The sequence below is a fragment of the Desmodus rotundus genome, chromosome 9, assembly GCF_022682495.2.
Source record: "Desmodus rotundus isolate HL8 chromosome 9, HLdesRot8A.1, whole genome shotgun sequence".
Lineage (NCBI taxonomy): Eukaryota > Metazoa > Chordata > Mammalia > Chiroptera > Phyllostomidae > Desmodus > Desmodus rotundus.
The window spans coordinates 110,232,390-110,249,009 of record NC_071395.1 but is presented as its reverse complement, the minus strand read 5'-3'; the positions used below and the strand labels follow the sequence as shown (position 1 = coordinate 110,249,009).

General features: G+C 56.4%; 2 protein-coding genes across 4 annotated transcripts; both read left to right on the top strand.

The window, feature by feature from the left end:
• The first annotated feature begins 422 nt into the window (after positions 1-422).
• MRPL38 (mitochondrial ribosomal protein L38) lies at positions 423-5,809 on the top strand. 2 transcript variants are annotated; one of them, XM_053910938.2, is made up of 9 exons: positions 423-1,099; positions 1,231-1,410; positions 2,685-2,779; positions 2,858-3,066; positions 3,584-3,656; positions 3,817-3,862; positions 4,760-4,918; positions 5,140-5,276; positions 5,452-5,809. In XM_053910938.2, exons 1-9 carry the CDS (start codon positions 564-566, stop codon positions 5,586-5,588), a joined length of 1,572 nt encoding a protein of 523 aa, XP_053766913.1. In that variant the 5' UTR covers positions 423-563; the 3' UTR covers positions 5,589-5,809. The 2 variants fall into 2 exon arrangements, with proteins under 2 accessions (XP_053766913.1, XP_053766914.1); XM_053910939.2 differs by having other exon boundaries at positions 940-1,099; positions 2,645-2,779.
• Positions 5,810-7,498: 1,689 nt separating this feature from the next.
• On the top strand, positions 7,499-13,898 carry TRIM65 (tripartite motif containing 65). 2 transcript variants are annotated; one of them, XM_053911829.2, is made up of 6 exons: positions 7,500-7,946; positions 9,189-9,284; positions 9,549-9,782; positions 9,868-10,042; positions 10,172-10,237; positions 10,609-13,894. In XM_053911829.2, exons 1-6 carry the CDS (start codon positions 7,533-7,535, stop codon positions 11,151-11,153), a joined length of 1,530 nt encoding a protein of 509 aa, XP_053767804.1. In that variant the 5' UTR covers positions 7,500-7,532; the 3' UTR covers positions 11,154-13,894. The 2 variants fall into 2 exon arrangements, with proteins under 2 accessions (XP_053767805.1, XP_053767804.1); XM_053911830.2 differs by lacking the exon at positions 10,172-10,237 and having other exon boundaries at positions 7,499-7,946; positions 10,609-13,898.
• The last annotated feature ends 2,722 nt before the right edge of the window (positions 13,899-16,620 follow it).

Sequence of the window (16,620 nt, the reverse complement as noted above, 5' to 3'; positions counted from 1 at the left end):
GTTTCCCGTATTATTTACAATGCTGTCGCAGACAGTGCTCCACATGCCTCCTTGGCCTATATGTAAGCATGTCTCTAACATAGATAACTAGAAGAATTTCTAGGTCACAGAGTATGTGCTTAACTTCACTAGTTAAATTGTACTAGATATTGCCAAATTGCTCTATAAAGCAGTTGGACCAATTTATACTCCAACAGTGACAGCCAGGCCACAGGGGGAAAGGTGAGGAGTGGAAGGCATATGTGACAGCACATGCAAAGGCCCTGGGCCCAAGGGAGCGAAGTGCTAAGTGCAGATGAGATGGTGTCATGGAAGCTGGCGTACCAGCCCACGGTGTCCAGTCACCTGGGGTACCAGGAGCAGTATGGCCCTGGAAGGATTTAAACAGAGACACTGCCTTAACCAGGTCGCTTATGCTGTGGTGTGGATGGATACTAGTAAATTGGAGGTGATCCAATGCTAATACGTGTACCACGGCAAATGCTTTATATAACTTTTATTTAATCCTCTAACAACCCTGAGGTAATTACTACTGTTACCTGCTTTTTTCCCCAAATAAGGCAATGCAAAGGTGCGAGAAAGGTCACACGCAGCTAGTGTTCGCACCTCTCCCCTGCCCCTGCTCCACTGGGGGCTCTGGATGCCGCCTTCTGGGCGTGGGCCCAGAGCCCCACCGCAGCCCCGCAAAGGGCCGACCTCCGCGCGTCCGGGTAGCCGCCTGGCCCAGTCTACCTACCCCGGTCTGTGACGACCCTTGGTGGCCGGCCGCAAGCAAGAGACGCGACCGCCCCGTGGCCCACCCGGCACTTCACCGACCAGGGCTCCCAGGACCCACAGCCGCCTCCCGCCAGGAGGAAAGGTCGTCGGGCTCCAGGGAAGGTAGAGTGGGGAGCCTAGGCAAGGGCAGGGATCCTAGGTCTTCGGCTCGGGGGGCGGGGCTTAGCGGGGCGGAGCTCCGCGGCGAAACTCCGGCGCTATTCCGGCCACCTCTGCGGGGTCCTAGGGGCGGGGACGGTGCCAATCTGAGGGAAGATGGCGGCGCCCTGGTGGCGAGCTGTGCTGGGCGGAAGTTGGAGGTGGCGGGGCTTCAGCACCTCAGGTAAACGGTTTAAGGGTGTGGGGCTCTCGCAGGTCTCCCTTTAGCCTAAGCCCTGAGACCGAGCCAGCGTCCGCCCCGGCGTCCGCGGGGCCGGGCCGTTGCCGGCCTGACGTCCCGCTCTTTGCCCGCAGCCGCGCTGAGCCGCAGGACCCCCCCACTGGGGCCCATGCCCAACGAGGACATCGATGTGAGCAACCTGGAGCGGCTAGAGAAATACCGCAGCTTCGACCGCTACCGGCGCCGGGCGGAGCAGGAGGCGCGGGCCCCGCACTGGTGGCGGACCTACCGCGAGCACTTCGTGGAGGAGTCAGGTACCGGGCGAGCAGAGCAAGGGCCCCACCGGCGTCCTTGCGGAGCACGGGGGGACGGGCCAGGTGTGCCAGGATTTTTCACACCTGGTGGGCCCCCTGCTTGGAAAATCCCGCCCAGCTCCGCCCCCACTATTGGAGTTCCACCTCAGATATTTCTACTCCTAAAATCCTTTCCTGGCTGGCCTCCTAGAATAATACGTAGCTCTGGCCACACTGCATCCTTACTTTCTTTTCGCCGCCCCCCCCCCCTGCCCCGCTCCCCGCGATGGTGAGGTCCCTAAGGACAGGGATCCTGCCTGTCTTAACCGTCATTGGGTCCTTGCACCCGCATCACCTGTGTAGTGTGCAATACTTGGCTGAATGAAATTAAAAGCCCTGGGCAAGGTGGCTGGAAAACCCTGCCACTGAGCAACTGACAAATGCATCCTTTGGGAAGGCATTTCCAGAGGCACTGTTTGTGGTGGTTAGGGGCACAGGTGTGGAGTGAAACCCAAGCCCGCCTCTTAGGAGTGACTTCCCTGAGCTTTTATTTCTTTCACCATAAAGTCAAATAACTGTGCCTGTGTCGTAAAATTGTGAGGATTGAAGGACAGTCCGTTGGAATTCCTAGACAATCCATCCTTAATGAGGATTTAGATCGTGTTAACCACCGTTATTGTCTAACGTAAATGGGAAGAGGTGTTGGTTTAAAAGTTCTCTAGAGCCTTGCTACTCAAAACGTGTGTTCTGGGACCAGCAGCACGGGCGTTACCTAGAAGCTCGTTAGAAGTGTCATTTCAGGCTCCACTGTGACCTGCTGAATCAGAATCAAATTTGTTAAATTTCCCGGGTGACTTGTATGGTTTGCGTGTTAAAGTGTGAGCAGTGCTTCTTTAAGTCCTTGTAGCTCCAGCTTTTCTACTGAGCACCCAGATGGGTGTCTGCGGCTGGCTGTGAGCAGGCCTGAAGGTGATCAATCCCAGCTGTGATTGGGAGGCCGTCTGCTTCCATTTCCCGTCACCTAGACGGACAGCGTATCTTGGTTTAGGGACCAGAAAATGCAATCTCACACTTGTCCGATTTGCTTAGCAACTGGACCCTGCTCAGGTCTGTGAGGCAGGCTACACTGTATATTAGTTTTGTGAATTAAAGGGAAGGCTTTGGCAGCCCGGGTTGGGCAAGTGAGAGGACCACTAGGCACAGGTGGCTTTACCAAGGATGAGCTCACTTCCTCCAGCACATCTTGCCTCCCTAGATCCCAAAGACAAGATTGACATTGGGCTGCCTCCACCCAGGGTCCGTCGTACCCAACAACTGCGGGAGCGAAAACAGATCCTCCGGGAACTGCGGGCCAATGTGGAGGAGGAGCGGGCCGACCGCCTGCGCACGGGTAAGCCCTCCCAGGGGGGAGGCCCCAGGGGTGTCCCCACCCCCACCTTGCGTCCAAACTGGCATTATCCCTTCCCAGGGCAAATCCCACTGGAAGCTGTGCGGGCTGAATGGGAGAGGACCTGTGGCCCCTACCACAAGCAGCGTCTGGCAGAGTACTACGGCCTCTACCGAGACCTGTTCCACGGTGCCACCTTCGTGCCTCGCGTGCCCCTGCATGTGGCCTACACGGTGGGTGAGGATGAGTTGATGCCTGTGTACCACGGCAATGAGGTCACGCCAACCGAGGTGAGTGTTGGCCTAGGCCCCGTCCCACCCTGAGTGGACAGACACAGCCCAGTGGGGGGCCACAGACAGTCTCTTTTTGGAAGCCTTTACAGAGCAGGTTTTTATGGTCATTGAGGGCACCAGCTTGGCAGAGACGTGGTCTGAGTCGGAGTTTTATTGTCCTATAGCTCCTCTTTCTGGTTTCCTAGTAAACAGCATCATGATAATTACCAAACAAAAGGGCACAAAATGAAAGAAAAAGCAGCCGTTCACTGTCTTCAGGGTGCCCCCCTCACCCCTGTCCATTGACCCGTGGGCCTTCTTGTGGCTCAGCTCTTTGGAGAGGCAACTCTGCACAGTTCCTTCTAGAAGCTTCTCTTTGCTGGCCTGCCTCCAGAGGGGCTGTCAAGGACATTTGGATTTGAGTGGGCTCTGCCTTCTCCAGAGCTCCCTCAGACCCCTGCCTCCAGAAGGCTCTCTTTATAACAGCCGTCTGCCCCTCCTGGGGGTGACAGCTCCCTCCTTCTCTCCTCATCAGGCTGCCCAGGCCCCAGAGGTGACCTATGAGGCGGACAAGGGCTCCACGTGGACATTGCTGCTCACCAACCTGGGTGGGTACCTAGGGTGCACTGGACTTCTCTGCCTCCCTCACCTGCCAGGAGCCAGGGCCCTGGGGAGCTGGGGGAGGGGCCAGGTAGAGATCTCCAGCTCCTTCCGCAGGAGCGGGGAGAGGTGGCAGAGCCCTCAGTCAGCAGGTCTGTTTGTGTGCAGATGGACACCTGCTGGAGCCGGATGCCGAGTATGTCCACTGGCTGGTGTAAGTACCTGGGGTGGGGCCGCGGGTCAGGCGTACAGGGAGGCCCTGGCATCATGGGAAGGGCTGCCCCTGAACTTCAGTCTCAGACCCACTGTGGATTAGCCTCCCTCCCCTGGAGTCAGCCCCTCGTCTCTGCTTCTGAGAGTGTCAGGGGCTGCATGACGCATGAGCCGGTGGCTGGAGACAGGTGCAGAAGGAAAGCGGGCCACGGGCCTGGGCTGTTCCTGCCAGCTTCTCTGTCTCCCTGAGCTCCTTCCTTCCCTCACCTGTAAATCTGGGGTGATGCCTTCACATTCCTTAATCCCCCCGCGGGGCTCTACAAGGGTCAGACAGGGGAGGGACCATGAGAGGCCTCTGGCAGCTATGGCCCACCCAGGTTGGCCTGCCTTTTGTGTTCCCAGTGGCTTTTGGCTCTGAGCACTAGGCAGGTGACCCTAGCTTTGGGACTTCTGAGTAATCAAGGCCAGTGACTGGGAGTCTGGCACGTGTCACTTTTATTTGATGTAGTTACCCGCCTGTGCAGCGGGATGCTTCTCCAGGCAGGTGCAGTGGCTGTCCCGGTGCCAGGCTGGGCGGACACTCTGACAAAGCCTGAGCTGCAGGAAACAGAGGGAGAAGAGCTCCAAGGTGGCGTGGTCTCCACCTGAGTGGCCGTGGCAGCCCCACCGGCTGTGCAGGGCCCAGCAAACAGGCTGCTGGGCTTTGCTCTCATGCTGGCTGTCTGTGGGACCCTAGGCGGCCGCCTCTGCACCGCAAGGGCTAGCAGAGCCCTACCTCCTGCTCGATGGTCTGGTGGGGCTCCTTCAGGGTCTGTGTGCCAGGAGTTGCTTCAGCCTCTAGGGAGTGTGTGGTGGGGGCACTGATCCACTATTAACGGATTACTTTTTCTCCTGCCAGAACCAACATCCCAGGCAACAGGGTGGCTGAAGGACAGGAGACGTGCCCCTACCTCCCCCCATTCCCCGCCCGGGGCTCTGGCTTCCACCGCTTGGTCTTTCTGCTCTTCAAGCAGGACAAGCTGATGGACTTCTCTGGGGACACCCGGCCTTCACCTTGGTAATCTACGCCCCCCACGTGCCCCACACACCTCCTTCCCAGCCTTAGGCCAGCTTCCCAGCGATGGTCAGTCTTGCTCAGTTCTTCTCTCTGTTAACTCAGGCCTTGAGATGGGCAGGCAGGAGTTGTGCTAGACAGGCCCTGAGGCCTTCTCAGTGGTGCCTGAGGGGGCAGGGCTCCAGTGCCCACTTCCCCTCGGTCAGATTCCCCCATCTTCTCAGTTACCAGCTTGCCCAGCGGACCTTCCGCACATTTGATTTCTACAAGAAGCACCAGGAAGCCATGACCCCAGCTGGCCTGGCCTTCTTCCAGTGCCGCTGGGACGACTCGGTCACCCACATCTTCCACCAGCTTTTGGGTAAGGGCAGAGTGGGCTGAAGGAGGGGGTGGCTGGCCGGAGCTCACAGGCCTCTTCTGACCAGTCAGGGGGAGGGAGTCAGCCATTCCTTGGGTGGGCTGGCCTAGCCTAGAGATGAGGCAGAGAGGCTCCAGCCAGCAGCAGCCCACATCCTCCCTGCCCGCTCTTCCTGCAGACATGCGGGAGCCTGTGTTCGAGTTTGTGCGGCCACCTCCTTACCACCCCAAGCAGAAGTGCTTCCCCCACCGGCAGCCCCTGCGCTACCTGGACCGGTACAGAGACAGTCACGAACCCACCTACGGCATCTACTGAGTGGCCAGGCTGCCATGCACCTTGTACGGTGCCCTGGGCCTCTCAGGCCACTCTGTCAGCCTCTGCAGGCCAAGAACCATAAATGCCCACTCCAGGGGCCAAGCTGTGGAGTTCTAGGGCCTGCCAAAGGCAGCCCCTCTGTGGTCCTCCCAGCAGGCCCAGGGCCTGGGAGAGAAGGGACTCTGCAGGGGTGGCTGTGTGAATAAAGATGATTTCTGCTATGCTGGTCCAGGTCTGTATTCTAGGAGCAGCCAGTCACCCCATCCCCCAACCAGTCCCATGGAGTTGTATTGCTTCACGGGTGGGAAGAGGGCAGCTTCCCACCCCATGAGGTAGCCCCTCCCCTCCGCCTCCTGAGGGAGTCAGAGGCCCCATGATCCAGTGGCTGAAGACAGGTCCAGAAGAAAAGCAGGCCACGGGCCTCTGGAAAGAGATCTGCCAGCCCCGTGCATTGGCCCCTGGGCGAGCAGTGCGATGTGGGCTCATGGCCTGTCAACTCCTGTCACCTCAGAGACCTCAGGCACAACATGCACCTCTACTCAGGCTGAGAGACCCTGTACCTTCCCTGGGTGGTTAGGGTATTTCTGCCGTCTAAAGAAAAAGACTGCCTGGGGTAGGGTGGAGGGATGGGGAGAAAATGCAGCCAACTGTAAATGAATAACAATAAAAATTTTTAGAAAAAAAAAGGAAAAGACTGCCTAGTAGCCAAGCAAGAGATCTGTACAACTTTTGCAGGAAAAAACTGCCTAGTAGTCAAGCAAGAGATCTGTACATCTTTTCCAGGAAGGAACACTTTGCATTTACAACACAGGAGAGGGGAGGCTGCCCTGGAGTGAGGGCGTGCCCCCCCCTCCAGTCCCCGCCTCCGGTTGGTCCTGGCCCAACACACCCTGCCCCAGGGCAGGCGGGTCAGTGGCCAGAGCCCACTGCTCAGCTACAGGGGAGCCACCGCTCAAAAATAGTGAGGTTCCGCCCTGGCTAGAGTGGCTCAGGTGGGTAGAGTGTCCACCTGCAAACAAGGGTCACTAATTCAGTTCCTCCAGTCAGGGCACGTGCCCAGGTTGTGGGCCAGGTCCCCAGTAGGGGGTGCTCAAGAGGCAACCACATATTAATGTTTCTCTTCCCCTCTCTCTAAAAATAAATGAAATGTTTTAAAAGCTTAAAAAATAGAAAAGTGAGGTGCCATTACAGCCTAGAGAGGGGATTCCAAGTGCAGGTGAAGAGCACTTTCAGTTTCTATTGAAGGGGGTGTGAAAAAACCACGGGACAGGTCTGTTGTTGACCAGAAATTTCCACCTCGCTGTTTACGTGTAGCCTATTGAAGGGAGACCTGGTTTGGCAAATGTCTGAAACTCGGCTCCACAGGAAAGTACGGCGGAGCCCCTCGGGTCAGGAGAGAGCATGTAACGAGCACAATCTCTGTGCCCCCTGCTCTTGCTGCCAGGCACTCTCAGCGCTCTCATCCAAGCGCTAAAACGCCTGGGAGGTAGGCCGCGGTGGGATTAGCTTTTCGGATGAAGGGTCCAGGTGATGGTCAGGGCGAGGCTGGTGGCCCGTTGGGATCCTTGTCTCCAGTGGCAGGGACCGGATCCCCTGCTCAGGAGCTGCTGGACTGAGGGTCTAGGGAAGTGGGATGGAGGTCCCAGGGTAGGGCCAGTGAGAACATGTTGGACCCCAACTTCCTGCCTGGGGTAGCAGGAGGCAGCCAGGGGTGGCTCTGAGCCTAGATGAGGGGAGTCTCAGGGCTGGATTGGGGTGCACGGCAGCCGCTGGCCGCCGGAGTGGCGGCTGGTCCGCGTCCTCCAGGAGGGGTTGTCACCCTCTTCCCCCCAGGCGGGTCCTCTCTCCCCCCACCGCACCGCAGGGCTCGCGGCTCCTTTAAGAAACCCGGCCCTCCCCCTGCGTGGCTGCGGCCTGCCCTCCTGCCCGCCGGCCGCCGCCGCCATGGCCAAGGCGCTGCTGGAGGACAAGCTGACCTGCGCCATCTGCCTAGAGCTCTACGAGGACCCGGTGACGCTACCCTGCGGCCACAACTTCTGCGGGGCCTGCATCCGGGACGGGTGGAGCCACCTCGAGAAGGCGTGCCCCGAGTGCCGGGCGCCATTCCCGGACCGCGCCGAGCTGCGCCGCAACGTGGCGCTCACGGACGTGCTCAAAGTGGTGCGCGCCGAGTCCGGCCCGGCCCCCGAGTCCCCCGCGGACCCCCGCGCCGACGCCGGCGCGCGCTGCCCCCAGCACGGGCGACCGCTCGAGCTCTTCTGCCGCACGGAGGGCCGCTGTGTGTGCAGCGCGTGCACCGTGAGCGAGTGTCGCCTCCACGAGCGGGCGCTGCTGGACGTTGAGCGCCAGGAGCGCGAGGTGACACGCGCGGGGGGGGGGGGGGCGCGGAGGGACAGGGCGGGGCATTCTGCTCTCTGTGCGCTGGCAGCTTCAGCAGGAGGCAACTTCGGGATGTTTTTATTCCAAGAAGGTGGTGGTCAGAAAACAGATACTTAGAGGAGATTTCCGAGCCGGGGACAAGGCCGGGGTTATGGGCGGGAGTAGCTGAGGTGGAGTGAGTCCCTCAGGGAGCCCAGAGCCCGAGTGCGGGAGTATAATCCCTGTGGCCGCTGAGGTCACAGGGAATGAGGCCCAGATGATACCGTTGGTGGCACGAAGACCGAGCATTAAGCATGAGGGTTTGCAGCAGGCCAGTAAATGACAGCAACAAGGAGAGGGGGTAACAGGTGCTACAACCAGATGGCCTGAGCGCCACTGGAGCCCGGATCTTGCTAGAGCGAGGGTAAGTGATGAGGGGCTGCGTGGGTGTCCTGTGGGGCCCCAGGAGTGAACCAGGAGAGTCTGCCTTCCATTTCCCACTGGGGGGCTGGACGAAGGTGGAGCATTGGGCTTGGGAACATCTGGTGACTTCAGCCGAACTGTCAACTTCTCTCACCCATTTCCTTATCTGGAAGAGAGATCACACCATCCTTTCCTCAGAGTGTTGTGGGGAGCAGAGGAAGCAACACAGGTTCTTGGCCTAGAGCAGGGTACCAAATCTTGGGGGAGTTTTTCCAGCTCCCAGGAGATGACATTTTGATCTTCAAGGGGACCAGAGCAGACACGACCAAATAGGAGTGTCCTCTTCCCCTGGTGCCCAAGGCCAGGCGTCTGGAAGAGCCCATCTTACGCATGCATTGCACCGCCCACTCATCAAACTACTCTGGTGCTCTGGACACCCTCCCCCCGACTGTCCCTGCGAGTCAGAGACAGTAGGGTTACAACCCGAGAGAGCCAGTGCTCTGCCCCAGGTCGCTCAGACCATGAGTCGGACTGTAAGTCAGGTCTTCAGCCCGAGGCTTCTGCTCTGCCCGTGCAGGGCCCTGTTCCAGGCGGGAAAGGGGCTTTGTCTAGGCCTCCCGGGGATGCTGGCCCAAATCTCCTGCGGCCCAGACCAAGGCCTGTGCTCTGTGCACTGGACCACTGGTCAGCCTCACCTGGGGCAGCACCAAGAGGGGATGCCCAGCATCTGCAGGTGTTTGTTGATTGACTGAGGGGGTACTTCACAGCCAATCCTGGCCCTCATGTCACTCGTCCCCTGTCCCCCGGTGGGCACCACAGAACCAGCTGAGAGCCATGCGGGAGGTCACCCGGCAGCAGGCCACCCAGGCTGAGAGCCAGCTACAGGAGCTTCAGCAGCAGCACAGCCAGATCCAGGTACAGGCTTGTCCCACCTACCACCTCTTCATGTGTCCATCAGGTGGCCACCAGCTGGTCCCTGTGACACTGGGCAGGAGGTGTAAGCTACCTCGGAAGTGCTTCCTGAAATCAGGAAGTGAGGGGCTGCACAGGGGGAAGAGGTTCCAGGGGCCCCGGCTCCCCATATCCACACCCCTCAGCCCAGCAGGGATCTGTGGCCCTGGCCTGCCTTGGTATGGGGCAGGGCCCTGGCCACCCTAGGCTCCTCCTGTGCCCATCCAGAGCTCGGCCTGCACCCTGGCTTCCAGGGTCTCTGGCAAGTTCAGCTGCCTGATTCAGGCCCTGGAGATGCGTCGGGACTTGGTACTGAGGGACATCAAGGTGGCGGAGACACAGGCACTGGCGCAGGCCCAGGAGGAGGAGCAGCGACTACAGGGCCACCTGGAGGCCGTGACTCGCTTTGACCGCAGGATCCAGGGCCTCCTGGAGCAGCTGGATGACCGAACCTTCCTCCAGGTAGCAGGGCAAAGGGTGGCAGGTTGGGGGACCCACACGCCTGCCCGTTGTACCCTGGCTGACTGCAGCTGTCCCCTGGACTCAGGAATCACAGCTCCTGGAGCCACCAGGGCCTCTGGGGCCACTGACTCCTCCAGAGTGGGACGCAGATAAGCAGCTGGGTGGCCTGAAGGAGTGTCTGAGCCAGCTTTGTGGCCTCCTCTTGGACGAGGGTGGCCCCGGCAGGGGACCAGCTGAGGCTGCTGACTTGGTTCCCTTGGGTAAGGCTGCCCCACAATCTCTTTCTACCTGGCCAGGCCCAGCGGTCCTTTCCACTGGGGGTGGGAGTAGAGTCCGCCCCCCATGAGCTCCTCTCCACATTGCTCCCCTAACTCTACTTTGCCCCCTAGAGGCCCCAGGTGTCCTGGCATCAGTCCCAAGCCCGGTTTGTCCGCTGAGGAGGAAACTCTGGCAGAGTAAGGCGGCTAGGGGTGTGTGCGCACGCGTGTGTGAGTGCATTGTGCATGGATGCGGGTGTGCACCGTGTGCGTGCGCTTGTGAGTGTGTGTGCACATGCCGTGACTGTCCTCGCCCCCCCACACACATACCTGTTGCCAGTGGAACTTCCAGGTACAGTGTTTCAGGAGATTCACTGTTATCAATCGCGATTCTTCCGCTGCTTTCAAGTTAGGTTACCTTTCTGGGCCTCCACTTACCCCTCTGAAATGAGGCTGACGGGAGGCTCTGCATCCGAGGTGGCCAAGCTCTTCCTTCCGGGGACAGGAGGGTGGACGGTGCGCAGGCACCCTGCCCTCTCGCTCACTTTCAGTCCATCTCTCCCGAACAGATTATCGCAATCTGACCTTCGACCCGGAGAGCGCCAACCGCCACCTCTACCTGTCTGCGCAGGCGCAGCAGGTGAAGCACTGCCGAAGGCCCCGGGGCCCGGCGGAGCAAGGCAGCTTCGAGCTCTGGCAGGTTCAGTGCGCCCAGAGCTTCCGGTCGGGGCGGCACTACTGGGAGGTGCGCACATCTAACCACTCGGTGACGCTGGGCGTCGCCTACCCAGAGCTGGCACGGCACAAGCTGGGGCCGCACACAGACAACATTGGCCGCGGGCCCAGCTCCTGGGGGCTCTGCGTCCAGGAGGACAGCGCCCAGGCCTGGCACAATGGGGAGGCCCAGCGCCTCCCAGGGGTGTCAGGGAGGCTCCTGGGCGTGGACTTGGACCTGGCCTCTGGCTGCCTCACCTTCTACAGCCTGGAGCCCAAGATCCAGCACCTGCACACCTTCCATGCCATCTTCACCCGGCCCCTCTGCCCCATCTTCTGGCTCCTGGAGGGTAGGACCCTGACCCTGTGCCACAGGCCTGAGGCCTCTGGGCTTAGCTGAGGAAGGCACCAGATGGAAATCTGGGCTGGGAACAGGTGCCACCGTGCCTGTGTGTCCAAGAGCTGCCCAGCCCCTGGCCTGGGGACCTGAGGCCACAGCTATAACGGGACCAGCTGTTGGCCAGCAGACCAACTTGGGACCGGGCTGGGCCACTTGTGGGTGTGGGGAGGACCTCCTCCCCCAAACTAGAGTTTACTTTTCCAGCCTCTTTGAAGGGGACAGGGACTAGGAATGGAATAAAATGGGAGGCCCCTGTCCCAGGCAGCACCCAGCTCTCGGTGCTGCCTGGGCCTCAGAGGCTAGGGCAGCGCCCAGGGACTCCTGGTCCCGGAGGAGAGCATGTGCAGTGTGGTACACGCCTCGGCGTGCAGCCATCTAGTACATGTGTCACCTCCAGGGCACCTCCCTCTAAGACAGGGTGGACCAGGGAGCTGAGCCACGGAGCATTCCCACAGAAAACCCAGAGAAAAGGGGTTTTTACCTCTTCCTTCCTGGTCTCCATTTCTTTCTTTTTTCTTAACACTTTGGTATATTTTGGTCTGCTGTCCTTGTGATTAGCTATTCCATAAACAGTTGTGTTTTCTGCATTTTTCACATAAAGTTGTTTCCAGAATGATTACTATATAAACAGTCGTTCTAGTGACTCTCAGGGTTTATTTACACATCATTGGACACTGACACTCTTTTATTTAGGGCCATAAAAATACTGCCACAATGAATATTTTTGAGCAGGGAGCTTTGTACAAGCTAAAGTGGAATTGCTCGATAGAAAAACAGTGAGCCCTTGAAGATTTTATTTTTGAACCAAAGGCCAAAATGGAGCACCCATGAGTCAACTTGATCCCCGCATCACCTCTTCTCTGCCCACTGTCCCCCCATCACGTCAGCGAGCCGTGGCGGCACCTGGGCCAGTCATCCCTACCAGGGTGTGGGGCGCATGCGCGCTGATACGCATGAGGAGCAGCGCACAGCGGGGGTCCCTTTGCTGTTGAGAACGTGCTTCCGGGAGGAACCCGCAGGAGTCTTGTGTTTCTGGCTGTGGGGCGGCTGTAATTTTGTTACTGACGCATCCTACTTCTCAGTCTGTGTGGTGATTACAAGGATGTTTGCCGTGTAACTTCTTACACTGTACATACAAGGTTTATATACTCATGTGCAAGTATTTCACAATTATTTTTTTAGGCCCTGGACGGGTAGCACAGTTGATTAAGAGTGTCTTCCTGATATGTCAGGGCACATACAAGAAGCAATCAATGAATATATTAATAACTAGAACAACAAACCAGTGTCTCAAAACAAATTTTTTTTTAAGGATAACCCATGCAAAAACATAATTTTTTGGTTTTGTTACACAGTGCTTTTATATTTGTTAAAAACAAACCTCCCTCCCACATCGCTATCTGGCCTTGGTCGCTGCCAGAGTCAGGAGGCCCATCTGCGGTCTTGCTCCTCAGCCGCGTGGCTCTCTGGTCAAGGACAATTGTCCAGGTCTTTGACCGGTGCGGCCTGGGCAAGGAGCTCCCAGTCGGATTCCTAAGGTGGGGAGCTCCCCAAACTTGGGGAGGGGGTTGGAACACTGGGCAGCCTGACAGAGGGACAGGAAGCAGGCAGGAGCTCACTGAGCAGCCAGGTTAAGGCCCAGCAGGGCCGGAAGTGGGATGGGGCATGGACCACTGCCATCCCTCCTGACACCAAAGCCTCGATACACGTGTCCAACTGCTTGAGCCCACACTCTGAAGGGACAGGAGGGAAGACTGGCTCCCTTTTCGCTTCCGTGGGGAGACGTGTTTGGGGTCACCTACTCCGTGGATTTACTTTTTTGTCGGGTTGGCCCCTTCCATGTGGATCTCTGGGGGTGTTCTGCACAGTTACTGTTAGCCTTTATGTCTCGTGGTGAGGTGGTACTGCCATTTCCATGGAGCGAAGCAGAGCGGCACTTCTCTCGGCTGGGGACAGGACATTTACAGGTCTCTCGGAAAGCTTCAAATTGAACTCACCTGGTTCAGTGGATTCTGACAGGAAAATACACTGGTATAGAGGGACAGGAAGCACGGACTTGGGGTGTCACATTTGAACAGTCAATCTCTGCCCCACTGCTCACAGCCTCTGGGCTTCTGCGAGGCAGAATCAGAATGGACACACAGAACGGGGGCAGGGGAGATTTTACAAAATGGGGACCCTTACAGTACAGGACAGAGAGTCAGTGATGGTGTAATAACTGTACGGTACTGGGGGCGCTGGAAATATCACGGGGAGCACTTCGTAAGGTACACGACTGTCTAACCTCTTCGCTGTGCACCTGAAGCTCATACAAAATAATACTAAATTAAACTGTAATCGAGAAAAGTTTTTGAAAAAAAAACCCTGAAAGTTAATAGGTAAATAAAAAATGGGCTTAGGGGCCAGTGGAGTTGGAGGGCGTTGGGCCGGAGGTCAGAGAGGTGAGGGGTAGAGAAGAGGCTGCTCTGAAGGAAACGGGCCTCCAAGTGACGGGCAGCCAGAGGACAGGGGAGCCAGGGGAACCTCTGCGAGATTCCGGGGAAAGGATGCCGTTCTGGAATGCCATACCCAGCCAAGCTGTCGACCTAGGGTGAGGGCTGAACAGAGATCTTCGCAGGCCAGGCCCACCCTGTGCAGTCTGCGGAAGCTCCCGGGGGAGTTTCCGAAAGGGAAGAGGTAAATCAATGTAGGGAAAGGCAGACCTGGGGTCCAGACAGTGGAATGTGATGCAAGAGAGAAGTGGGTGAGAATCTAAATCTCCAGAAATCCAAGCCCCGCATCCACACAGAGGCCCAAGGCTCCTCAGACGTGCTCTAGCGGTGTGGGGGTGACTGCTGAGAGACTCGTCCATGAGAACGAGAGCCTGGAGTAGGTGGGGCACGGGACTGCCCGTTTTTATTAGTATAAGCCTCATTGTTTACTCTTTTTTTTCACTTTTTAAAAAAAGGTTTATATTTTTATTTTTTATTAATATATTTATTGATTATGCTATTACAGTTGTCCCATTCCCCCCCTCACTCCACTCCATCCTGCCCACCCCCTCCCTCCCACATCCCCCCCCTATAGTTCATGTCCATGGGTCATACTTATAAGTTCTTTGGCTTCTACATTTCCTACACTATTCTTACCCTCCACCTGTCTATTTTCCACCTATCATCTATGCTACTTATTCTCTGTACCTTCCCCCCCTCTCCCCCTCCCACTCCCCTATTGACAACCCTCCATGTGATCTCCATCTCTATGGTTCTGTTCCTGTTCTAGTTGTTTGCCCAGTTTGCTCTTGTTTTTGTTTTAGGTGTGGTCATTAATAACTGTGAGTTTGCTGTCATTTTTACTGTTCCTATTTTTTATCTTCTTTTTCTTAGGTAAGTCCCTTTAACATTTCATATAATAAGGGCTTGGTGATGATGAACTTCTTTAACTTGACCTTATCTGAGAAACACTTTATCTTCCCTTCCATTCTAAATGATAGCTTTGCTGGATACAGTAATCTTGGATGTAGGTCCTTGCGTTTAATCTTGGGTAATGTAATTATGATGTGCCTTGGTGTGTTCCTCCTTGGGTCCAGCTTCTTTGGGACTCTCTGAGCTTCCTGGACTTCCTGGAAGTCTATTTCCTTTGCCAGACTGGGGAAGTTCTCCTTCATTATTTGTTCAAATAAGTCTTCAATTTTTTGCTCTTCCTCTTCTCCTTCTGGCACCCCTATAATTCGGATGTTGGAACGTTTCAAGATGTCCTGGAGGTTCCTATGTCTCTCCTCATTTTTCCGAATTCTTGTTTCTTCATTCTTTTCTGGTTGGATGTTTGTTTCTTCCTTCTGGTCCACACCGTTGATTTGAGTCCCAGTTTCCTTCCCATCACTATTGGTTCCCTGCACATTTTCCTTTGTTTCTCTTGGCATAGGCTTCATTTTTTCATCTGGGTTTCGAACAAATTCAACCAATTCTGTGAGCGTCTTAATAACCAGTGTTTTGAACTGTGCATCCGATAGGCTGGCTCTCTCTTCGTCGCTTACTTGTATTTTTTCTGGAGCTTTGATCTGTTCTTTCATTTGGGCCATTCTTTCATTTGTCTAGGCACACCTGTTACATAGTAAGGGGCGGAGCCTTAGGTGTTCCCCGGGCCGGGTAATGCTGGTCACTGCGCTGTGACGCTGTACGTGGGGGAGGGGCGGAGAGGGAGCAATGGCGCCCGCCTCACTCTCCTCCAGATTTCAATCTTTCACTCCAATACCCACAATCAAACTGGGCCCCTCTGGTGCTGGTTGCCGAGTGGGTGGGCCTGTGCACACTCTAGGCCCCTGTGGGTCTCTCCAATGACCTCTCTTGTGAGGCTGGGAGTCTCTCCTGCTGCCCCAACCCCAACGGGCATTTTCAGTCAGAGGTTTGAGGCTCCATTTCCCCAAGCTGGAGCCCTGGGTTGCACGGTCTGCTTCGCGCCCCGCCATTCGTCCCGGTTTATCTGTGCGCGAATGTGGAGCCGCGGGAGGGGTGCTACCCGCACTCTGCCTGCCCCGTTCTTTGCCACTCTGAGTCTGGCCCTCTTGGTTTATCTGCGCGAATGTGGGGTCGTAGGGTCTGCCAGTGGTCAGACTGCCTGCCCCATTCATCCCACACTCCGCCAGTCTCAGTCCCGCCACAGCCACGCAAGTCCTCCCTGCCCCGGTGCCCATCTCCGCCCCTCCTACCGGTCTGGATGAATGTTTATTTTTTTTATTTCCTTGGTGTCGGACTTCCTTGCCGTTCAATTTTCTGTCAGTTCTGGTTGTGCGAGGAGGCGCAGTGTGTCTACCTACGCCACCATCTTGGTTCTCCTATCCATTGTTTACTTTTAAAACACTCTAAAGATATGATTTGAAATAAACACAAGTCCAGTTTTTTTTAAAGTACATCAAAAACATTTCAAAAAAGAATATGTTTTGAATCCCACTTCAGTTTCTTTCAAAGATGCAAGCGAAGTTAGGATGGTTTGTTAATTATTCGCATTGGCTAGGCTGCTTTTGCTTGTTCCTTTTGGTTTCTGTTCAACCTTTAAAAGACAAAGAACAAAAAAACAATACTGAATCCCTGACCAGCAGGGTTCAGTGGATTGAGCACAGGCCTGTGAACCAAAGGGGCATGGGTTTGATTCCCAGTCGGGGCACATGCCTGGGTTGCAGACCAGGTCCCCAGTAGGGGGCGCACAAGAGGCAACCACACACTGATGTTTCCCTCTTTCTCCTTCTCTTCTCTCTCTCTAAAAATAAATTAAAAATTAAAAAAGCAAAACCGCAGCTAGACAGGCTCACATATGAGGTTTAAGATTATTTTCAGCCTGCATCTTCTGGGTTTAAATTCTTCCTCCTCCGCAGGACTGGTTATGTGACCTACGGCAAGAAATGAAGCCTGCCGGCATTCCATTTCCCACGTTTCACAACACAGTCCTTGCGAGGGGAGAGGGGAGAGATGTAGGCGTGGACACGCTCCAG

What these genes read in the sequence shown, in the direction of transcription:
- MRPL38 (XM_053910938.2), top strand. Translation starts at nt 564, where the DNA reads ATGCAAAGGTGCGAGAAAGGTCACACGCAGCTAGTGTTCGCACCTCTC. An exon ending in GCGGGGCTTCAGCACCTCAG is followed by an intron (nt 1,100 to 1,230) that starts GTAAACGGTTTA and finishes CTTTGCCCGCAG; the next exon opens with CCGCGCTGAGCCGCAGGACC. An exon ending in GACACCCGGCCTTCACCTTG is followed by an intron (nt 4,919 to 5,139) that starts GTAATCTACGCC and finishes CCATCTTCTCAG; the next exon opens with TTACCAGCTTGCCCAGCGGA.
- TRIM65 (XM_053911829.2), top strand. Translation starts at nt 7,533, where the DNA reads ATGGCCAAGGCGCTGCTGGAGGACAAGCTGACCTGCGCCATCTGCCTA. An exon ending in TTGAGCGCCAGGAGCGCGAG is followed by an intron (nt 7,947 to 9,188) that starts GTGACACGCGCG and finishes TGGGCACCACAG; the next exon opens with AACCAGCTGAGAGCCATGCG. An exon ending in ATGACCGAACCTTCCTCCAG is followed by an intron (nt 9,783 to 9,867) that starts GTAGCAGGGCAA and finishes CCCTGGACTCAG; the next exon opens with GAATCACAGCTCCTGGAGCC.